This window comes from Centroberyx gerrardi, chromosome 16 (assembly GCF_048128805.1).
Source record: "Centroberyx gerrardi isolate f3 chromosome 16, fCenGer3.hap1.cur.20231027, whole genome shotgun sequence".
NCBI classification, from domain to species: domain Eukaryota; kingdom Metazoa; phylum Chordata; class Actinopteri; order Beryciformes; family Berycidae; genus Centroberyx; species Centroberyx gerrardi.
The window spans coordinates 23,604,550-23,629,877 of NC_136012.1; the positions used below are offsets into that span (position 1 = coordinate 23,604,550).

Here is a 25,328-nt window from a genome sequence, read left to right on the forward strand (position 1 = left end):
AATGTCAACAGGAAATGTTACAGCTGATTCAATTTGTAAAAGTTCATGTACACTGTGTGTGTACATGTCTTTTTAGAAGTAACATAAACAACCTGCTCGGCTTTCAAAACAAGGCCAAGCTGGCGTACAGCTGCCTTCACTGCTTGGTCCACATGACAGGCATCAAATCATTCACTGTGTTGCGGTACATCAGGTAAATTCCTGGTGCTTAGCAAATTAATGACGTTGCCTACCCTCGTTTGAGTGACATATCTGGCAGCCAATAAAACTTATTGCTCAAAGGTTGAGTGCATTCTGATTACAGCACATTGCTCAGCTCCATCCGGTTTCTAGACCGTCTCCCTCCAGCTGCAGCTGGATGGGAAGTCTAGCTCACTGGACTAAGAAGTCTGACCTTTTAGTTATAAAAAGCTGTCAGTGGTTTTTATTATATGGTCTTTAGCTTAATACATTTTTAAAATGAAATATCATTAACTTAATATAGCTGATGTAGCCACAGTTTATTATTTATTATATGCTATTTCAGTTTAGCATCCACATATTCATCTGCTGCTCAGCGATTTTTAGCTGTACAGTCTCTCATCACCCACCAGATTTGGGATGAGAGACTTTTCCACAGGGAAAGTAGTCCCTGCTAGTTGAAAACAGTAAGTGCTTCATCATATCATATTTTCATAATCATCATTTTGTGTAAATTTGACCAATCTCCTACACAAAACATCCAGACTTGCCTGCGTATCATCAACAATTACTTACCATTTTGCTTTTTGTTGATACAAGTTCTCATTTGTCAGATAAAGATGCTTTTCACCTACTATCACTCAGCGAAGAGTTAGCATGGAGCACCAGAGCAAATGATCTACCAGGGACACATGGATGATTTTGGTGTCTATGTTCTCAACGGGCCAATCTTCCAAAAACTTGGTGTATTCCTTTAACACACACACACACACACACACACACACACACACACACACACACACACACACACACACACACACACGCTCTCACAAGTAACTTAAACTAGTATTAAGTCTTAAAATCTTATTTTTCAGACAACAATTTAATTAAATCTGCCAATGGGGTGATTTTTCTTGGATGAACATTTTCCAGACAACAAATGACACATATATACAATAAGACATAAATACCTGATGTGGTTAATGATGAGGCTGGAGGCAGGAATGAAGAAGTCGTCCACCCTGTCGAAGCGCCTGCCGACCGGCTGGGTGTGAACGGTGTGGTGGGAAACCCTTCCACTGGCCTGATTGATCACCTAGTGTGTACCAAGAGGAGGGGGGGGGGGGGGTATTTAACATGTGTGACTGTGAACACAGCTTGTAACTCCATATTTCATATCCCATATAACCTTACCACAAGGAATTATAAGTATACAGTTGGCTATATACAGTATATGTATATGATATGTAAATACATATATGTATAAAGAAATTTGCTTTAGTTGATGTTTGATATGAAGAGTTTCAATCCAAAATGCAATATCCACTGGCCAATAGCACCTACTCAGACAAAATGATTGCTGGCATAAAAATAAAGCACTTTACAGGTTTCTATTATATAAAATATTGATTGACTGATAGATTTCAGGTAGCATTTATTTTTCCAAAGTGGATATATTGTTTTGAAATGAAACCCTTCAATCTTTCAACCTGCCTGCCTGCATCATTTCTGACAGAATCACAGCAGGAGGGGGAAGTGTGAGCTGATGCTGGCGCTCTCTAAATATTGTTTATTCTGGGTGAAAACCTCCTAACTCCACTTTTTGTGATGTGTTTTATCTTCAACTGAAGGATTACTTGCTCCTCTGTGGGTTGAGAAAATTCTACATCCCTTGGGTTTATGAATCATGTTCAAAACCAATTAGGTAAACTCAAAAATGCATGGTCGTTAAGGTAAAAACAAGGCTGTTTTTCTTAGGTTCTGAAAAGTTGACATTTTGGAGATACAAGGTTTTCACCCGACAAAAGCAGTATGTTTACACATGCATGGAAGCTTGCAGACATGTGCCTGTTTTTGTATAAGAGTGTGTAGGCAGGGTTTGCTTTAATTGGGCCACAAAGGAACTTGCCACAGCTAACAACCCCACGTTCTGAATTTCTGTACATCCAATGACAAGCAGTAATTCAACTTGGTCCATTTGAAAAAAACATTGATAACACTAGAATTGACGGGCTTGAAGACGTCTCTCAGCAGACACTAGTAATCAAACCTACAGTAGACTTTTTAAAATTCCCATTATACTGCATATCCTTTGATTCCATTTGTAGCAATTAACATGATCTTGAAAATGTATGGGTATCATATTTACATCTGTGAGTATTAATTGCCCCTCATCAGGCGTGACACACAAATTAACTACAGAAAAATGAAATCCCAGAGATGATGTAGTGATTAATGTTGCGTTCACATCATATTTGAGAAAAAAGGAAGAGCAGGATGACACATCGCTGCTACAACTTGGAGGCGTTGATGTGTATTACTCGCAACGGCCACATCCAAGATGCCGATCGTTGTTGTGTTGTTATGAACAAGTTACTTTAAAACCAAACTGCAAACAAACTGCAGCAGATATTGCTCACTTTTGGTGATTAGAATTGATAGTATCAGTGTGAATATAACTGATAATTTCGCCTGCGTTGACACACTTGTGTCGCCCAGTTGGAGATATCGGAGCCTCCAAAAAATCCCGACAATCCTATTTGTAATTACCACTAGGATTGATATGAACCGTTTTACTTTGTCTCCTTCTCTGCCTTTCTGCTGTCTCAATAAAGATAAAACACTAATACAATAAACAATGAATTAGATTGACTGTAATTGTAAGTGAGTTACCTGGAGAGTGGGGAAGTTCTTCTCCGTGTCTCCCCAGCTGAGCAGCCACACCTGGTCGTGGGATTTGTCATAGTGGAGCTTCACAGGATAAGGGTCGGTACTGACCGTCTGGAAGGACACACATAACCAAAGCACACCAAACCTTTAAAGATGACAGGGCCACAGAATAACAATTCAAGTCAATCTAGACCGTGCTTTTGAAGAGATCCCCTTTGATGTGCAGTGGTAATGCATTTTAAAAACTTTCCTGCAGACGGATGCATTGGGGTTGACAGGAGAAAGTCGTCTTTTAACAAGGCGGACTGGAGGTGTGTTTTTTATGTATGAGGTGTTTAGGTATTGAGCTGCATTTCAAATCAAGTGGTGACAGACACAATTGCTATACCACACTGAAGTAATTGCTTTCAATCTGTATCCATTCCTTGACACCTGGCTGCAATATTCCAAGTCAGAACAACAGATGAGTCGCATGTGACAGTGAAGTGCTTCTCGTGCATTATGTCCACCTGAGTGCAGATTGACAGCCAGCTCAAAGGGAAAAGGGAAAGCAATGCATGCAGTAGCTTTTACATCAAGTGCACCAAAAAAGCAATCATCTGCTTTCAACAAAATTGTTGCAATCCTGTATCCCCCGAATCCCCTTAGACTGCAAGCTTACTTTCTATAATGTTGTGTTTGTTTTGCTATGAAATCCTAATAGCATTGTTTACCTGGGTAAAATATATAGTATTACTGTGAGAGTAAACAGCTCCTGAGAGGTTTATTGCAGGCAAGATGAGAATATCTGTTGAATCCTAACTAATCTCTGAGCATGTAGTCACCGGAGAAAACAGGTGTTCATGTTGTTTTTTTCCCTTTTAAATAACAACTTCTCTCTGGCTGAGGTGGATTAACAAGATCCTCAGCCAATATGCTCTTGTAACTTCAGCAGTGACAGTGGATCTGTCAGAAATGAACCAACAGGAAGCACTGCGGCTATTTCAAGGATTTGTCATGCATGCTTTGAAATTAATTGGTTACAACATGCAAAAACCAATCTGGTTATTAAAAAGTGTTCACTCTGCATTTAATTGGCTATAAGTTTCAGTTTGCTCATTATTATTACTTTATACATGTCAATCTGAAACTAATAATTCAATGTGAAAATGGAAAGTAGGGAAACCAAGAGCAGCACTCTCGTTGCTTACTATTTGTGATGGCAGACAGGTTCAGGTGGTTAATTAGCAACTGCTAATATAATGCAATGAAGCTAAACCTCCAGGCGAAGGAATAATGAGCATGTGACAGTCTCTGGGACAACAACCTGCTTACCAGCAGGTCCCTGAGAGCCTTGTGAGCTGTAAACAGCCACCATGATGTCAGGAGCATCTGCAGGGATCTGAGCGACCCGGGATTAACCTGACACACCCAGAAACCCAGTGACACTGATGATTTAACTGAATTGTTGTTCACTGGCGAATGCACTGTGGGCTGTGTTGTTCACTGTGGTGTAAGATGTGCGCCGTGTTCTGGGCCAGCCTTGCAAGCTGAAATTCCCCCAGGAAAAATAAATTGCAGGGTGGCAGAGCCTTCCAGGGATTGCCTCTTACACTGTCTATGAAGAAAAGTGTAGGGCTTGCCATGTTACAATATCTATGAAGGCTTGGCAGGTTAAGGCATCTATGAAGAGGTGGGTCTAGGGGTCACCAGGTTACCGCATCGGAGAAGAGGCTAAGTCTAGGGCTTGCCAGCTGCAGTATATATGAAAGGGGTCAGGTGGGGGGTTGGCGGTGGAATTGAAGGTGAGAAGGCTCATCTTGAAGCTGAAAAAACTATATCTGACAGATTGTCAGCTCAAGTGGAACAGAGCAGGGGTGATATGCTGCCAGGGCTTCAGACAAGTGAGATTCCTATAACAGATTTCTTCATATAGTAGAACCCAACCGAGATGGGTCACACGAGACAAAGCCCCGTAATCTGTAATCAAACAAATCTGCACCAGTTTTCATCCTGTTGTATGGGTCTGTTTTGTAATCATGTCTGATTTTTATTTTACTGTCTTATTATTTGTTGGTTTTTTTGTACTTTTATAATATTGCTCCGTGGTCTGCAAAACCCTTTGTCACGCTGTTTTGAAAAAGTATCCCACAGTACCAACAAAGTGTATTATTATTCAAGTAGAAAATTAAAAGTCCACGCATCCCTCATGTACTAGCTGTTTCCACAAAGAAAAACCAAAAACACAAGTTTGGATGAAATTTTGAGCACGTCCAAGCCCAATGCGCTCAGATAAGTGAATTTCTGGATGAAGGACAATGTATTGTATCAAAATGAATCCTGAGTCGAAGGGGACATTTTGATGAAAACGATGTGTCCTTCATTCAGCAAAATCAATCAAAGCAAACATCCATATCTAGTGATGAATTATTGACAGTTCTTGTGAAATATGTCATGTTCTATCAACTTTGGGATATTATGGTTTTCTGACATGAAACTGGGAGAAATAATTCAAATAGAAGAAAAAAAAAACTATTTCTATTTTACAATTGCAGCCTTGAGCTTTGTTGGGAAAGATGGAATGAGACTTTCCGTTCCCTGGGAGAGAACCTTCACTTTTACAAAGGCGCAAACATACTAAAGATTATTTGACTTTATTATCCTGGTCTGTGTGCGAAATTGTTAACTCTTTTCACAGAACACATTGTGGTCGTGTGGGTGTCAAAATGGACATGAACTCGGTTTTCCAATTTGGTCTGAAAATTACCTGGACAGCCTTCTGAGACTGGATGTCAACTATGAGCACTCGGCCCAAGGTTGGCTGTGTCACATAAATAAACTTGTCCTTGACGTTGACCGCTGATGACCACACACACCTCTGGACCGCCTCTCCTGCTGAGTTGGGGCACACCTCCTCCTGAAAAACACAAACACACACGCACACAAATACACCGTTAATTGATTGTTTTTCATAACACAGGGAAATATGTCTCATTAAAAACCAATTATCTCCACCCCAATCATTATTCTGCGTTGTTTACTACTTGTAGTCTTATCACCTATCCTGATGTGAGCTGTGTTATCTTGGCAACTTAGATAAATGAGCTCTGCTAGGTCCTGCAAAATCTCTGTAATCGCTCCCATTTGTCCGCGCATAATCCACAGAACAAAGCCTGCAGACGATCTGTAGCTGTTTAGCTTCTAGTCCTGGCAGCGCTCGCCATCCTGGGCGCACGGGAGCCTTAACCGGCCTTCTGTCCCCGGAGCTTCCTTCCCCCCTGGCCCCTCCCTGGCCCTCCAAGCCTCCAGGCTCAACCCAGTTGTCTGTTCTAGACTCTGTAGGACGATTTAGGGAGCTGTTGGCTGGCGAGGATGAATGGAGGGCTTCGGCATGGCAGCATGAACTCTTTCTCCCACATTCACCGTCACAGAGGCAGTGACAGGCGTCTGCCCACATGCCAACTTCTCTCAGTTAAAGGGGCATTATTTAATCTATGACCTTTATCAGCCTCTATTGGCAAACAGTAGGAATAGCAACAACTACTACAACCCCTGGTACAGCCCCCCCCCCCCCCCCGGTCCGCTACATTTTCACAATAGAGACAACACTGCAATAACAGTCCACCTTAACAAGTCATTTAGTCTTCAGCCTTCAAATGTTAAATTTTATTTTTCTTAAACCAAGAGAAAAAATCCACTAATGAGGTGAGATAACCCCACTTGTTTCCAGTGCAGTTTCACTTGTTTCAGGAATATTCTAGAAATGAATGTCAATATCTGGAAACAAGTCAGAATAAGGCAGATCACTGCACTACTATCAAGTAAATGACACTTGATTCTACAAAATTCTTGAAACAAGTTGATTTGCATTGGAAACAAGTGAAATCATCTAACCCCATTGGCAGATTTTGTCACTTATTTTTTTAGAAATTGTGATTTTAGAAGAATAGACTAAATGAGATGGAGATGTTTTGCAGTGAAGTGAGCTAGCAAATTAGAGCAGAGATCAAACAGAAACATCTAATAAGGAAGTGATATATCCAGATGCAAAATAATGTAATAATAATGCTGTTTGGTCATTTGATTTTCTGGCTTGAGAATGAGGCTGAAATGTGTTGCAGCACCGGACGCTCGCTCGTAGCGCCGTCCTCCATCGAGTGTGGGCTGGAAAGTGAGTTTTGCAAGCCAGAAATTGCTGCACCTGGCAAAGCAATCATTAAGTCATTCATTGGTATTGATCAACAACCCTATCAAACCCCAGGAGATATACAGTATTATGGTCATTTTGTGCTATGGGGCAGTAAATGTCTCACTTATTGCACCTTTAAGAGGTGTGAAATCCAACATCTGATGCCCAGCTGAGGGTGTGAATGGAGGAGGCAATAATCTTCCTGTGTGTTTGTGTGTGTTGTGTATGTGTCTACATCTGTGTGTGTGTGTGGGTGTATAGCATGTGTGTGACTTATGTTGTAACTGACAGCTTCCGAAGACAGCAAAGATGTGTTTTTTTTTTTTATATGGAAATGCCTACACTCTCATCCAGGAAGGAGCTTTAGATGCAGTACTGTATATATTTTTCATGGAATCAGTAAACAGCCTTACTGCATCTCATGTTGATAGTGCTCCTGTCATACAGCAATACGCAGGACTGGAGCCATGCCAGTATGCCTGACTTTACAGTATATCTTGAACAGAAACTGTAAATATTACAGAGAAATATTTTTTGAAAGGGCTTCAACTCTTGGCACTTGTGAATAATGACATTTAAAGACCTGTGTTGAGAAATATGAGGTTTCTGATATTCTCCGGTTAAGCCACTTGATGATTTGTAGTGCTAATATATTTGCGAGACAACATCAGTGGTCTTTGAGGAGCAAAGCTGTAGAAAACAGCAAAGCAGCCACATCCAAAGTGTCAAAAAGAGGAACTTTATAGTAAAATACAGTGGAAAAACTAGACTCACTTACTTCTATGCTCCCATGGTGTATATAAAAGGTTTCATTCCAAAATGTTATTGTAATATTTTTACCTGATGTTCATTTCTGAGCATTTAAACATTTACAAATATGCAGGATTTGATGTTGCAATCCTTTATGCCACAATCTAAGGTGTGCATTCATACAAAAGCCCAATTCAGATCTCAAAATAATGAAGTATTAACCCACAAATGGTGACTACAGAGCACATCAGGCTACGCTGTAAAAAACACATAGATGGTTCCACCTTATAAAATGTTTCATGTTTCAAATGGATCAAGATAGTTAACAACGTGCACACACAAACAACTGGAATCTGAAATCCATCAGGAAATATTCCAATACAGATGAATCTGCCCACAAAAACATATTTTGTGATCAAAGGTATTAAACTGATTCGTAACTTAAAATAGTAACCTATAATGTGTTTTCCATTCATTCCAGTAATCACTTTGGCAGTAGGTGCCACATATTTAAAATGGTGGATAACTCAATTGGAATGAAACGTTTCAGAACTAATATCACGTTGTTTAAATATTGCCTCACCAGAGATGAAACAAACACAAAATACATTCCATATATATACCAACAAATATATATATAGCCAGAATTCCCTCCTTATGGAAGGCTCATATGAAAGAATTGTCTAACCACAAACACCAGGCCTCTCCGAGGAGCTGGAGTGGGTACAAAAGCGATGCTGCAGGATTATTGGCATTCCGTCTTCTTCTCTTCCATCTTTGAGTGAAAGGCATGATGAGGCCACCCTGCGTACCCTCACCAACATACTCAAGGATAGTTCATCCCCCCTGCATGGTTTTCTGCTTGCAGCCTCAACACCCACTTACTCGCTTCGTCGGCGCAGGGAATACGTAGTGCCCACGAGCAGAACCAAAAGACATGAACTCTCCTTTATTCCTTGTGCTCTTAAATTGTTTTTTAAATGACCTATTTAAATGACCTATTTATTTTAGGGTTTATGTTCTTAATTTCATGCTTCTGTTTATGATGTTGATCGCTGTAATGTCTGACGCATTTCAGGATTCACTGTTTAAAAACTGTGTTTTTATGCTGTTGTACCCTGCCTTGTCAAACTTTAATAAATGAAACTGAAAAAAAAAACCCACAGCACTGTGCTTTATGTGCTGTGGACACTGCATTTTGTCCATTTTACCTGGACAAAACATTATTCAAAATATTCCTGGCAGGGAGAAAAAGACTAGCTTTTAAATTGTCCTTGGATGAAGAGGGAAGCTTCATAAAAATGGGGATGCTTCCTGGAGTGGCCTCACTGCAATTGTGCATCACACTGTTTTCCCTGATACTGTGTGCATCACAGTAAAACACTCTATATTGTAGTTAAGAATAATGGATTGGCTGGGACATTACCATAAACAAATCAATCAATGCTCATCTGCGATGGAGAAAACGTGAGTGCCATGCTGGGAGCAGGCTGAGCTCTGAGCTCATGTGTTCACACACAGCATTCCCCCAATACGGCATTGGTACAGGCATCACAGCGCTCACAGTGATTGATATCCTAATACAAACACACCTCTCAGAGGAATGCTGGCTGATTGTTGTGCATTCATGGCATTGCTTTATGTATAACAGCCATCCAATCAGCACAGGTTCTTGGATGAAAGGCGGCTCAGAGGAAAGCGTCCATTTGAGAACACATGTAAATCTAACAGGTATCTATCAGCGACCTGCTTTGAATATTTTGTCTCTTGAAAGCTTCAGTGATAAACGGCAATTCAATGAGGAGCCTGGTTCTAAGGAGTCCGCTGGGAGCTGTAACCCCCTGCGACAGACTGGTCCGTCAGTGAATCAAATGTCAGACTAGTTGAACACTGTCAGGTAGCCCCCGTGTCCACCGGGCATCTCTTTTTTTTTAGCTAGCAACACTAAACAGACAAATGTGGGCTGTGCTGGGCATGGCTCCTGCTGTTGCTTTGTGACTATTGAAAACCGCTTTGAAGTGCAGTGCTCTTTTGCTAAAAGTTGAAATATGTTTAACTTCCAGCGCTCAGGACTCTGAATACCAAAAACCTGCCAAGTTCTCTGTGCTGTCGGGAATGCAGAACAATTTGTCCATTCTTTTGAAAAAAAGGAGAAAAAGAAGCCAGTACTGGCAAGAGCTTAGAGACATAGTCTTATTGCCAGTGACAGTGACATGGCTATTTGTCATGTAAGTGAGTAAGTAAACTTTATTTATACAGCGAACAAACGGAACAAACAAAAACACAAAGAGACCAAAAGAACATTAAATAATAAAGTGCTTACAATAAAGATGGGTTTTTAAAAGCTTCTTAAAACCTGTAACAGTCTCTGCAGTTTTAGGGGGGAGGCAGTTCCATAGCGTGGCAGCAATGACTGAAAAGGAACAATCTACTATGTATTAATATGATGCTCAAAGTTCATGTGTTGGTCAAACATGACTCCTAAAGTTTTGGAAGTGGGCTTGTGAACTGATACACTGCTGGATGTAACTGGAAATATGATTTCTAAAATCAGGACTTCTGCTTTGTCAGTGTTAAGTGAAATTATTTGACATCCAGTCCTTTATAGTTGTTAAGCAGTCCAGCAAGGAGGACATCCTACTAAGGTCATTTGGCTTGACTGACAGATACAGCTGTGTATCGTCTGCATAGCAATCATAAGAAATACATTTAAAATGGGCAATTAAATATCCAAGGGGAAGCATATACAAAGAGAACAAGATGGGACCAAGGATTGAGCCCTGGGGCACACCGTAGGTTAGTGGGACATATTCACCAACAGATCTATTGAACAGATATGAAGAAATTCATATCAAGGAGAATAGAGTCCTTGAGAAGAGCAGAGAGTACTATATTTTTGGTGAAAACTTGACTGGAATTTCTCAAAAATGTTACTGTTTACCAGCACCCCTAGGAGTTTCTTGGCAACTACTTTCTCAAGGATTTTGGATATGAAAGGAAGTTTGGATATACTGTAGGTGTGCAATTCTGGGAGAAAGATGGATCAAGGCTCGGGTTTTTTAAGAGCAGCTGAATGACTGCTTGTTTAAAATAAGAACTAAGGGAGATATTTACAACAGAAAGTTGGTATTGGCCTATTGCACTGAGCATCTCTTTAAGGAGGGAAGTAGGCACAATGTCAAGGGGACTGGAGTCTCATTTGGGACACAGTGTCCATGAGGTCTTGAAACTGAACTAAACTCAAAAGAGTATTACGGACAGAACAGTCGACCTCTGAGGTAGAGGCAGGCAGAGTCTTGGACCTAATATTCACTGTCTAATATCCACCTAATATTGGACCTAATATCCACCATGTAGGTGTTTGTGCACATGTAAAACTGAGGGCAAAAAAATACATATGGTTGATTTGAATATTGATCATTCACAATAAGCTGGTCCTTCATAAATGCAGTCATATCTCGGCTAGCCTACCTGTAACTGACACAGGGACAGCAGCCTTGTGTGCTGTCCAAATGTCCTTGAGCAAGACACCTGCTCTCTTACTGTAAGACACATTGAAAAAGAATGCCAACTAAATAAATAAAAAATATATAAATATATCTATATTGATTGATTCCTGTATCTCTAGAGCCTAGCTCATGTTCAAGTCTTGCCCGACAAGGGCAGTTCAGACTAAATGACTAGTCTTCATTAAATGCTTGCCGTCCCGTTGGGAAGCAATGCACATTATGTATGAAAAAGATGGGGTGTCATACACATGGAGACGAGGGATCACACGCTACCAATTTTGTCATTCAAAAACATTTTCCCATTTGTCCAGAGCAGCTAACTTTAAATACAATTACAGAATAGGTGTTGTATTGTTTCTCGCTTCATGATAGAAAAGCTACAGCCTCCCATGAACTAAACTCCCATTGACTGTCGCCAGGATCACTCTCAGACTTCATTGTTGGCGAGTTTTGGACCGCTTCACACTACATGAGCCCGGCCAGACTGGGCACGACAAAATAAAACAAATCTTGTCGGGCTCCGGCTGATCTGGAGTCGTTGGAAGGATCAGAGTCTCCAGTCTTAAGCACATTCACACTACAGGATAATCTACGCTGACCGTCAGGCCCAAGTGCCCACCCAACCCCAGCTTCGACTCCCCCTAACAGTCAGGATGGTCTTGTCAGACTTAGAATGGCCGCTAAAATCATCTAGTGTAACTTAGCCTTTAATCATTGAGACTGAATGTGTCTTTTTCTGGACCACTCACCTCTAGAGCCAGCAGCTTCTCACTGGGCTTAATGTGTCGCTGTATCTCACATGCCACTGGCTGAATGACTTTTATACCGTCTTCATAAAACACATAGAACATGTTGCCAATTCCAAGACCTGGGGGACAAAAACAGTCTGGTTACATTCCTGAAACAGGCTTTGAGACTGTACAGTATACAAACAACTGCAACAGAAATAAGCCTACAGCAGTGTTAGCCATTTTCATAACATCAAATCATTTCACCACTCTCGAACATCACAGTTCAATAATCACATTGGAAAAAATTCAATTAACTCTGTTTAATGTATCTTGTAATATAGCAGAAGCAGTCCACACGTACCTTCCTCTCGCCACAAAATGTTTGCTACTGTGAAAGAGAAAAAAAGAAGAGCACGGTTGAAAATAAATGCAAGAATCAATAGGGTCCCTTTGTGAGAGCTAACACCCTAACACTAACACCTATTGAAGCAAAGAGGAAAGCAAAGCGCATGAATGTTTTATGGAAACTGTCTCTCTGACACCCAGTGCAACAACAATCAATAGAGCCCTCTGCTTGGAAATAATTTGGTACCAAATACTGGAGAGAGGAGTGCAGTCAACAAACTACAACTGTGGGAGAATTGTTTGTGATTTTTAGTTGGTGCAGCTCATGCAACTTATGCGCATAATATTGAAATGAGCCCCACAAAATCGTAGACATTAGGTAATCATCCATCGATGGGAGTTTTATGGATTAGCAGCAGGTAGCCGTCTTAGACACCCATGAGCAGTCCACAGGTTTCAGGCTCAGATGACTATCATAAGTCATTAGGAGGGATTAGTGTGCTCCCACTTCAGTAGTGAAACCAGTTTTGGCTCATGAAACTGAGGTAATTTCTCATTAAATTCACTTAGAGGTGACTAATGATATGGAATGTGAAATGAAAGCCACATAACACCCTGAGTGCTTTAATGGGTGACCTAAAACACAGACCCGCTGTAGGGCTCTCGAATCATCCACCAGGCACTCAGAGAAGAGATGTGCCGCTTAAAATGATATGCTGATTAAAAGAAACACAAAAGCGGCATCGCGATGAGTGCGAAAACCTAGAGCCATAATACAGATATGGAAGTTATTTTCCATGCAAATAACAGACCAAATTCTGCTATTCAACCATCCTTATCCACCATCCCCCTCATCCCCAGCACCAGCCCCACTATACCCCCCCCTTTTAACTGTGACCTTCTCTCTCATTGTTCATCTGTCCCCAGTCTTCCTCTGCTTCCATTCCATCTTCCATTTTCAGGCATTTTCAGTCTGCAAACCAATCTCCACCCCAATTCACATCCGATTCTAATCTCGCCTCTATTGCAATGCTCATTCCCTCAGCCTCTGCCGGGGTGGACGGAGACGGAGAGCAAGAAAAGAGAGACAAAGACAACTAGACACCACAGTGCCGTTAGTCAGCCTTAATCTTTCAAAAATGCTTTGTCGAGTGTTTCCTGTGCACCCTTGCATACCTTTTAGTTCATTAAAAAGTTACACAAGAGGAGTGGTCTAGATAGCGGGATAAGAGAAAGGAAAGGAAGGACAAAAAAACAGAAAAGAAAAACAATACACTTTATTTGAGATGTGCCAAAAAATGGAAAATGGAGCAAATGGAAAAGAGGAGTTGTGAGATGAGATCTTGTGTGCCCCGGTCTTTTCCAATAGCCCACAGTATTGATGCTATTCATCACTTGGCAGAAAGACTGTGGCTGTTCTGCGCATACGAGGGGCCCATACATCAACTTCGTCATCCATATAACAAAACAAGCCGTGTGCCACTTTAGGCGGTGAGTTCACTCTCTCTGGCCATAATAACTGTGTTTCCAACGGGCTCCAAACATCGAGAGTGCCACATTCACCGGCCAGCCCGGACTCTGCAGTTCTTTCCCTTCAGCAAGGTTACATACACTCAATTTGTTTACAAGGGAGCACTGCTGCGACAGTGGGCCAAACAGCCCTTGGTGGTGACCGTAGTGACATGGTGGAAGACAGGGACTGCATTTTATAAGTAGACTCAGGCCCAGGCACTAATTGGGTCACAGCAGATGCAAATGGAAAGCGTAGCTCAGGATGACTGCCTTGGGTGTCTAACTTTCTCCTGCTCTATCTATGGATTATCCACAGAGTTGCTTGGCAACACTGGCCCGTCCTGTATAGCGTTTAAGTTATGTTGTAATTATAAGTACACAAACACTTTATTGTTGACAAACTGCAACAGTTGAGCAAAGCTGAGTGCCCCCTCACTGCTGTGGTCAATAATAATTGTGTTAGTACAGTAAAGCCACTGAAAGGGAAAAAAAGCGCCTTTCTTTCTTTCTTTTCTTTCTTTCTTTCTTTCTTTCTGAGAGAGCTGAGATATTTATTCTAATTCAAAACAGCCACAAACAGATGATGGCTCGGCTTTGCTAATGTTAAAGTCAATACTTATGAAAAAAACAAAACAGTATGGTACTGATGGGTATCAGTTTCAATACCCAGCACTAGTCCTTCAACACCCTTTATCTGAACTGTCACCTGGTGATCAAGTCTCCTTTGTGATAGATCAAGTATTATATTTGCCTATATTTTACTCATCCTTTACACACCAATTTCTTCAGATTTTGTAACTGCTTTTTTGGTGGTTGCTTTTAGCAGCTTCCTGCTGCATATTTGAGAGAGCTTGAAGATTGAGGGCTAACTTCAATAGAAACTCCCCAGCCATACTATTTAAAGTGAGGCCGAGTAAGGAAGCCTTCAAAAAAGGAGTGACTGCACTAGAATTAGAGCTGGAAGCCTGTGGAGGACTGAAGAAGTATATCATCTCTTTAAGAGGGAAAGTATTCAAAGACTTAATCCTTGGAGAAAAATCCCGGAGAATTTCAAAAGTACAAGTTACTGGAGAGAACTTGAAATATCCACTGGAAAAAATAAAACATCCTCTCTCTAACTACCATGTTTGTGCCTCATCAGTAAATAAAAAAAACTGCTATGCGAGACATGAAGTGATAAAGAACTGGACATGAACCTGGAACACCTACTATCATGTAAATGGCTGCTATGTTCTTCTTGTATCTAACTCATTTGTATCTTTTTGTTAGTTTTTCCATAATATGGTTTTGTAACTTTTTTGCTGATGTACAATATATCATTGCAGGATAGGAAACAATGCAAGGTGCCCCATGTTACCTTTACAAGCAGAGGAGAATGGGCTGAATAAATCTGTATCATCCTTTAAATCACTTTACTTGAAAAAAACCTCACTTTTATAGACCTTGTTTTATATAATGTCCAATAATTAGTTCTTTTTGTTAATTAATTGCTCTCTCTTCTTATGTGTTGCTTCTATGTTCTTGTTTTGCCAACACTGCTCTTTACATTTTACTGCTGATGTTATCTTTTTGTATTAATGTACTCCTTTGTAAAGCACTTTGGAACTGTGTTTCATTATTATTATTATTATTATCATCATTACATCGGCCTTTCACAGGTGTTTCAAGAACGCATTATCAGAAATATTCAAAGGACGTTGCGCTCATGGCTTATGGGCATTTACACTTGCCACCGGATTTACATTATTCATTTCACAAAACCCTTAGCATGAAACTCAGTCGACAGGCAGTGGGCTGCTGACACCATGGATAGCGTCTCTGCCTGGTTAGAGCTCCTTGTTGCTGACAGCGTGTCCAACACTGTGTGAAAGCCCACTGTGATGGGAGGGACGCCTTCGACGGAAACACAGACGTTATGTGGGCACAGGCTCATCTTGCCTATTCAGAGCATGGAGTACAGTATGCAGCAGACAGGATGGCAGAGGAGTGTGGAGCGAACACAGCATTGTGAAGACTATATGGAGCAGAGCAGCGGTTCGCGACCGTGTGCCGTCGAGGCCCCCGGAGCCTGCAGGTCTTCGCCCCGACCAAATCACCACACCGTCGGATTTCACTGATTAGATCCTTCTCTCTGGTAGAAGAGGTGTTAATCAGCTGCTGTAGTGTTTGATTGGAACAAACACCTGCACACTCCTGGGCCTTGATGGCGCATGATCTGAGATCCACTGCAGTAACGTATGGAATAGAGACTGTAGTAGAGTGTGGAAAAGATAGCATGGGGTAGAGTATGAGGTAGACCGCATAGAAGACTGGACTACAGTATAGGGTAAAGGGTAAAGCATGGAGAAGACAGCATGGTGTATGGGACAAAGACTGAAGTAGAACATTGTTTAAAGGGGCAATAAGTGGGATTTTTTGACTGGTATGGTAGTATATCATTCTGTTAAACTCTGAATTGGGCCTCTATATGAATGCTCACCTTGGATTATGGCACAAGGGATAGTAACATCATATCCTGTGTATTGAAAATGCTGCCCCATAGCGCAAAACGGCCATGATATACAGTATCAGCAGGGAGTTGATAGGGTTACTGATAAATTCCAATAACTCAATGATTAGCATTGATCAGAAGAGGAATGCTGCATGGGCTTCAAGCGTGTTCACTGGAAAAAATAAGAAAAAATCCAAGGCACTCTCCTCTGTATAACGGATGACACGGTGGCTCAGTGGTTAGCACTGTTGCCTCACAGCAAGAAGGTCCCGGGTTTGAACTCTGGTCCGTCCCAGGTCCTTTCTGTGTGGAGTTTGCATGTTCTCCCTGTGTTTTGTGGGTTTCCGCCCACCATTAAAGACATGTATGTTAGGGTTAATACTCTGCTGCTCTACTGTCAGTGCCCCTGACCAAGGCACTGGCAAAAGAACTGGAGTTGGTCCCCGGGCGCTGTACTGCTGCCCACTGCTCCTAGTGTGTGTAGGATGGGTCAAATGCAGGGGATAAATTTCCCCACGGGGATAATAAAATATACAAAAATATAAAGTTAAAAAGCCTCTATTATTCTTGGCTGTTTCATGTTAAAATGTTAGAAAACGCACCAACTCATTGCGACCTTCTTCAGGCTGCAGAGAACAATGAAACATACATGGAGGCTGCAATGTGTTGGTGCATTTTCTAACATTTTAACATGAAATAGCCAAGAATAATAAAGGCTTTTTAACTTTGTACAGAGGAGAGTTTTTCTTCTTTTTTCCTCTACAACTCAATGATTAATTTGTCAGGTGCTGAGATGTCTGGCTTTCAAAAATCACTTTCCGGCCTGCACTTGCTTGGAACAAAAACTCCCCACCCATTGGAATTTCAAGACATTCCCAATCCTGGATGCGGTCAGTGAAGTCCATATATTACTTTAAAGGCCATATATTACATTAATGGACCTTTAAAGCATGAAGTACAGCATGGGAGTAGAGTATAGAGTTGTGTATGCAGTAGACAGTAGAGTATGGAGTAGATACTGGAGTGGTGAGTAGCATTTGGGGCATGAAGCAGAGCATGATGTAGATGATGTAGAGACACAATAAAGTAGAGGCAGACTAAAGCAGCAGCCCCCCTCCTCAGCCTCGAAGATCCTCTGACACTGCAGAAATAATTGGCACATTGTGAAGGGCAGATATTTATGCCAGTTTAGCAGCAGACTGTCAGAGATGGATGGTGCTCTGCCTGCTGGTGACAGACTCGGTTAAAGAGATCTCAGAATAGTGTCTGCTCAGGTTTTCCCAAACAACGAAGCGCTTGGGTAAATTTGAGAGAAAAACAATTCACTTTAGTGCCGCGGCGGTGAAGAGAAGGTTTTGACCTTCAAGCTCCTCAGTGGTGAATTCATCTAAAGCAGATCATTCATGGCTCACTCATTGTATCATGTGTTTCACTTCATCTCCTGCTTAATAACTCCACTACCAGCGTCGCATCGCCATCAGCGCTGCGCCAACGCGACGTTCTCCCTGCTCCACAGAGCGCGTTGACTTTTGAATGGATACACCAGAAAACAATCAATTCAACTGTATTTCAATGAGGGAGAACGTGTGCGCCAGCCATCGAGAATTGAACCTCGGCGTTTTTTTCGCTAGATGCAGCCATCGGACGCAACGCGAGCAGTGGAGCATCTTTCACTGCTGGTAAAGGAGTCATTCCTTCGATGGCTGACGGCTGATGGCTACGCCTGACGCCCGATGGCTGTAGTGGAGCAGGGCCGTTATTCAGCCCTTTGACAACAGGCATAGTCACTTAGCCTATTCAGTCCTGTGTTAACAGGGGTTTGAATAAAAAGGTCAAAAATTCATAATAGTGTGACTTATGAGCTACCTTTGTGTAATTCCTTCAGCTGAACACATTTAGAAACAAAATACACTGATCCAGAATGGATCAATACTACCCACAATGTCAGATTTTCAAAAAACATTTCCAAGTATTATTGCAATGTCTGACTAAACCTGTGTCTGGTCTGCACCTAAAGGATCCTAATGGTAATCTGGGTGCCACAGCATGCCCACCAGCACTCTTTGGACCTGTTAGGTATGGTTCTCTGGGCAAAAGCCTGCTCGCTACTGCTACTTAAACGAAAAACTGAAGACATCGATTTTGGATGTCCTCTCATCTTGGTTCCACATCGTAAAACACGGTTACTATGGCTAAATTCACTGTATTCCTCACTCGTCAATGGTTCCTCACTTACATGTTTGATGGTTATGGCAGAAGAGGTCTCCTTCATGCACTAATTAGAAAATTAAGCCTCATCTCCTAACAATGGACTGAGACGAGTTGACAGCTGTGAATTCTTTGTTAGAATGACATGCATTTATATTAGACTTTTTACTTAATAAAATAACATATGCTTTCAGTCTTTACATTTATAATTAGACTAGATTAACTACACAATCACGACACTTTTCTTTCTAGCCATATATTTCAACTGAGAATAACATATACTGCACCTGTTCATGTTTGTTTCATTTTTTTCATAGGGTTATCTTTAGCCTTCATGTTAAAATATATGTGATAATTTCATGTCATATCATCCCCTATGTGCACCCAGCTTAATTATATGACTGTACATGTCTTCTCATATCTGCAATCTAAGGCAGGAAACTCACAGCTTCCCTACCTGACAGATATTGCCTGGGGAGGCGGTTCACACTGGCCGCCCTCTATAGTCGATACTGGTGAAAAGCTCTCAGATCAAAGCTAGTGCCAAGCTTCAGGTAGTAGTGAGGTTGACTGAGTATCGATGAGGACGAACGCTGGAGGTCAGCAAGCAGCCACCAGCCACCAAGGCTCAGTAAACAGCAAGACAGTGAGAAGAGGTAAAAGAACGAATGAAAGAGAAACATGATATCCAGAAGGGGTGATGCCTGGTCGGCTGTGTCCTCCAATGGCTTGCTAGCTGCTAATGTTGCTGACTGTGCCAATAAAGGGCACATTATCATCAACAATAACAATAAATAAATATGATACACTTGCCTGGTGTCCAGCCCCCATGAATCGCAGTCTTTAGCACTTTTTGAATTTGTCTGACCACAAGCCTATCCACCGGCAGTTATTTCGGACAAATACTGTCTGACATACCTGATTGGATGGTCGATGTAGGCGGGACAAACCTACTTATGACGAGCGTTACAGAGCGACAACAACTACCAAAATGGCAGCGCCAGCAAAGGAATTGGATGATAGCAGGATAGTTTGAACGATTTCATCAGTCCTTAAAAAAACATAATGGCATTGATGAAATAAGACAGGAACAATCAGCGTTTAAAAGCTCGGAAGTGAACGCCGCCATGATTGTTGTTCTCTCGTGGCGTTTCCAGATTACGTCAATGTGCTTTGCTACTGTGATTGGTCAAAGATTTTGATAACTGACTGACTTCAAAAATACGGTGAACATCGGCTTTGCTTTTTTTTTTTTTCGTTGCAGATTCCCTGCGTTCTCTGTCTGCTTCTTCATCGCCTGTGGTGGCCTTATGGATGCCAGTTGCCTCAGCCTCAGGCTAGCTGCTGTTTCAAGGTTGACAGCTCATCAAGATGAGTGACAAGTGTTGGGGCAGGAACTTGACCAACTGATGGGGAGGAAAGGCGGGACTAGCATCACACTTCGCTGCCTCAAGGCGAAAAGCTGCATTTTGTAGCCGAAAGAATAAAGAAAAAAATCGACATATTTTATGACACTTAAAAACATAAACTTTTGCTATGATGTGTGACAACGGAGATGCTTATTATTGGAAAACCTGACTGTTGCTTCTGACCGCTGCTTTACAGAGTGGCTGCACAGCACAGACAGATTAATGGCTGCCCTGGAACAGAATCACAGCCTTCCCAGTTCTGTTCATTGTGAGAGTGGGTTACCTTGACCCATCAACATTTAAGTAAAAATCCATTTATTTAATACAGTTTACAATCTACTTTCACTCTCACCATACCAGTTATTCCATCCCTGCAGTCTGTCACTTACTTTCTGCTCCTGCCTTGGTGTTGCCCTGTGCTCTCATATCTCATCTCACCCTCACACACACACACACACACACACACTCTCTCTCTCTCTCTCTCTCTCTCTCTCTCTCTCACACACACACACACACACACACACACACACACACACACACACACGCACACACACTCGGAAGCTCTCTGTAAAGCACTTTGTGGCAGATCTGTTCGTTAAAAGCACTTTAGAAATAAATTTGAGTTGACTTGACCTTTTGTAGCTATTAAACTAATTACACTTGTAAAGATGAACAATCTTATACTCCTCTTTCTCTCTCACTGATCCCATGCCTGTCTGTTTTCTATATGAAGAGGGCGAGGCTTATAGTTTGCTATGGATACATGAAACATGTCTGGCCTTGACTGAAATGACCGACCTGGTTATGGCTGTGTAAAAACAGGTATAACTCACTGGTGAGATTGGCTAGCGGACAACAAATGAATAGATGTGAGCTACTATTGAGTTAACAAGTCCTTTGTTTATAATCGATAGATACAGAACATTATGCTCACAGCCACAAAAGATGAATTTCTTTTCTTTGAAAGCCTTTCTTTGTAAACTATTTTCAACCTGATTGTAAGTCAATAATTAGGCCCTTTCATAGTGTTGTCCTGGAAATACCATCAAAATGCTACTGCACATACCCCAAACTGTGGATATTTTTACACCAATGTAGTGAATGTGCAGTGCAGCAGCTCTGAACTCTGAAGGAAAACCAAATGCATCATGACACATCTGTACAAAAGAGGTTATTCTTGACTGGACAGTTTTTTCTAGCACTGATTCTGAGCGTCCGCCTCCTCCACCCTGACACACCAGATCTCTCTGTGTTCAGACATCTAATTAAAGAACTCAGCTCACAGTATAAAAAAAAAATGTCCATCTTAACAAGTAATTCAGTCTAGGGGTGAGATAATTTCACTTCTTTCACTTCTGTCTTGATAATTTTCTTGAAACAAGTGACAATATCTTGAAATAAGGCAGATCACTCCACTAATATCAAGGTAATGTCACTTGATTCAAAAATTCTTGATTTGCACTGAAAACAAATTAAATGATCTTACGACAATGTCAGATTTTTTTCACTTGTTTTAAGAAAAATACGATTTGAAGACTCCCTGCTAGATTAAATGACTTGTCAAGACGGATATTTTTGGGAGTGCAGGAGAGGGTGTCAGTGGAGAACCGTGGCGGGCTGCAGGCGGTGTGAGCAGACAGTCCACATTAGCCTCAGGCTCGGAGAGAGAGCCAATCCAGGGAGCACAGATTGAGTCAGCTTCCATTAGCTCACATAACTAGTTCCTGAATAAAGCCGACAATCTAATAAGAAAACTAGAGTGGGTCAAATATGAAGTCAGATATCCAGGCCAGACTACCACGGCGTAGTACCTGTTTTTATTTCCCCTCGTAACGTAGAGGTAGAGCCACGTTTGGCCATCTGCTCTGACATCCGTTTGAACTCCTGTCCTGTGGGGCTGCACACCCAAAATGGCCTGCAATATCCAGCTCCTGGCGCAATTTTCGCCCCGCACTAAAGCTTCAAAAGCTTCAAAGCACACGACTGACTTCTGACCTCAGAGAGCGCGATCCTCTGATGCGTGACTGGCTGGGCGGAGGGTGTGTTGGCGCCGGGGGGACGACATCTAAACCCGCTGACTCGGGGGGGGGGGACAGCGCGCTCGCCCCGTGTGACTCGACTGCAAAGTTGCTGCGTGTGCTGCTTAAGCACCCTAATTACCCACAGAAAGTATTACACACTAACAATCAGTCTTGAACCCCAAAAAGCAGATCCTGACATTTCCGAAAAGGCCAAAGTTAATTACCGTGTGAGATCCTATACAGGGGGAGATTGTTGTTGTGCCTAAAAGAGCCTCTAAATTTGAAGAAGAAGGTTACTTGTGTCACAGCCCTGATGTTATATAGTTACATCTTGACCGTTCCAAATACCACCTTAATCAGTGAAGGTTCCTCCAAATAGTGACTGACATGGAATGTGAGAAGAACTTTTAAATGGCACGATGAGTTAGTGGAGATGGTGCATGCCGTACTGGAGGAGATGAAAGTATGACAGACGAGTGAGACTATCATAACTATTTTACTAACACAGAATATGCCACTGACAAGAAATTTAAAATGGCATGATGAGTGGGTGGAGACGTACGTATATGATTGGTTATGTTTCCAAGCAGCAGAGAGAGAGAGAATATAGATAGTATCACCATTATCTCCCTAGCAGAGGCTCTATTATTGCATCACAGGATATAAACTATTAAGAAGCGGCTGGATAAATTATTAAGAGCTCCATTTGCTTGGCTCCATTATCCCTTGAAAAAAAAAAAATAGAGAGACCCAGATCATAAGTTATACATACGAGTTTTGCGCGCCGAGTCTTCCACAAATAGTGAAGAGATGTCCTCGTCCACGCCAGCCTCATTTTTGGCGATGCAGGTGTACGCCCCGGTGTCCTCAAAGTGCACGTTACTGATGTGCACCTCACTTCCATTAGCTGGGGGGAACAAGAGAGGGAACACACACAAAGACATTTTGCCTTCCATAAAGGGATAAAAGGCGACTTCTATGCTACCATCCTCTGACAAAATTAGACTGTTACGTAATAGTCCTCTAATGGGATAGGAGAGGAGAGTGAGAGGTCTGAATTGGATTGGGTGGGAATTCGAAAGAGGAGAAGTGAGAGGTTCAAAGGAGGCACGTGTCGCACGTTGTGTTTCGGTGTGAGCACTGGGACAGCTGTTTGTCTGCTGAAGTATTTCTGTGCGACGCCTCAAAAGACTTTACTCCGGGATTTAGATCCTACTGTCATTCACGAAGGAGACATTTGTATTTACTTTTTATTTTCCTGACTGTGAAGAACTTTATAACTTTCACTTTACTTTGTCAGAGTTAGTAGTATTAGTTAGAGTAATAGTAGTTAGTAGTATTAGTAGTAGCAGTAGGAGTAGGAGTATTAGTAGGAGGGGTAGGAGTAGTTAGAGTAATAGTAGTATTAGTAGTAGGAGTAGCTAAAGTAATAGTAAAAGTAGTAGAAGTAATAGTAATAGTTGTAGTTGTAATATAAATACTGAACAGTGGACTTTAGGCTCCATCTCCTCCCTAAACCTGCTGTTGCTGAAGATGCTGCTGCTGCTGGTCCCCACCTTGGAGGGTTAGCTGTTTGGACAGCTTGGTTGTGATGTCCATGCCGTTCTTCAGCCAGGCCAGCTGGGGGTTGGGGATGCCCTCGGCGTGGCAGCGCAGGCTGGCGGTCACCCCCGGCTCCCTGGCTTGGCTCTCTGGGTAAACCCGGATGACAGGAGGAACTGGAGTGTGGTGAAAAAGAGGAGAGAAAGATGGGAGAGATGAAGAGATGAATGCACCGATCCATCCCACACTACTGCTTACATGAATAGCTCTTTTGAGGATTGAGGCAACCTTATTGAATGAGAAGTTTTCTTTTGGAGAGGATGCCATGTCCTATGAACTTATGGTTTGGCATTAGCATATGCTATCAATAGGCTCAAGAGCATTTCCAGCATACGCTGAATGCCTTTAGATAAGGTTAGTGTGCACTGTGAAGTCAAACAAATCAGCTAGATAAATAAGGGAGAGAACCTCTGTTCGGACGCTATCGATTTTGCTCGGTGGCCATTGATTTTACGTAACCTTTTGTCAGGAAGGAGATGAGGGGATAGAAGCAGAGAAAACAAAATGTGTGGAGAAAGAGAAAATGCACAAACTAAATGTAGCTCTCTTCTACAAACTGTTGCAAAAGCTGACTTTACACATTTATACACAATGTGTGACTGTCATATTAGAGATTCACTTCTTTACCCTATATTCCTGGAGCAAAAAACAAACAAAAAAAAACTCTCAAAAACATCCCCTACATATTTTTCACGGTCCATAAATCAACATAAATCAATAAAAAACACACACACAAATACATTAACAATATGCATTTATGCATTAGCTGAGAATATGGCACAAGTTTTGCTCAGCACCCGTAGGCTAACTTGTTAGAATCTTGCTCCATAAAACTTGGAAAATATCAAAAGAATGAATTTGAATAATCCGTTAAAGGAAAAAAGCCTATCCTCAGAATAGCATTAAAATGACAAAACCTTTCAAAAGCTCTTCTCTGAGGATGCCATCCCACAGAATTGGCGACTGAAACTTGCGTAATGACAATGAACTGTAAGTTTACAGAGGGGCCATAAAAAATGCAGTATGAATCATCCCACAACAGCCTGACACATATAAGGATAACGACCTGCCAGCGCTTTAAGTAGGGACATCAAATCTCTGTATCTTGCCATCTTGTTTTGGGCATTCCCTCACAGCCTCTGTGGCCCAAATCAGTGTCCTCTTTTTCCTTTCCCCTTTTCTGAAACAGACTTCAGACAGAGAGAGAGAGAGAGCGGCGGTACCGAGGCAGAGGAGGATGGAAGCGCGGGTTTTGGCAGAAGCAGAGAAGGCAGACATGCTGTAGAGACCATTTCCTGTGGGCACTGGGTTAGAGGAAGTCTTGACTCAGCCAGGTGAGTGGAGGACTAAAGATTGCTGCCATGGCCATCTGGTAAACATGGCACTCAAGGGCTTTGGAGCTCACGTCAGTCTGACTGCCAGCACACCATCCGCAGTGGGTCACCGACGGCTCTTATGGCACCCAGGTTACTCTACCAATACTATGAGAATCACTCCAGTCACGGCCATGCTCCTTAGCAGTAACAAGGTATGATTAAATAGAAGCCACGAACACAATTACAACATTTCGTACGGTCTGGTGACTGAAGATTAGAATATACACTCATTATCCCCACACGCGCCCACACACACATACACAAGCTCTGGCCCCATTTCTTGGAATCTGTGCTGCATTTGCGCTCTCTGTTTTTTTCATTATCCTTGTTTTTGTGTTGTTTCTTTTCTGTAAATC

The 25,328-nt window shown here is 41.9% G+C and overlaps 1 protein-coding gene across 1 annotated transcript in view; it reads right to left on the bottom strand.

The window, feature by feature from the left end:
* Positions 1-25,328, bottom strand: part of fstl5 (follistatin-like 5) — a 126,675-nt gene that overhangs the window by 5,741 nt on the left and 95,606 nt on the right. The window contains exons 10-16 of the mRNA XM_078289030.1: positions 23,551-23,712; positions 22,767-22,901; positions 12,370-12,396; positions 12,027-12,145; positions 5,597-5,746; positions 2,854-2,961; positions 1,152-1,276 (exon numbers count right to left, since the gene is read on the bottom strand). Coding sequence (XP_078145156.1) covers positions 1,152-1,276; positions 2,854-2,961; positions 5,597-5,746; positions 12,027-12,145; positions 12,370-12,396; positions 22,767-22,901; positions 23,551-23,712 — 826 coding nt within the window. The remainder of the gene's footprint in view (positions 1-1,151; positions 1,277-2,853; positions 2,962-5,596; positions 5,747-12,026; positions 12,146-12,369; positions 12,397-22,766; positions 22,902-23,550; positions 23,713-25,328) is intronic.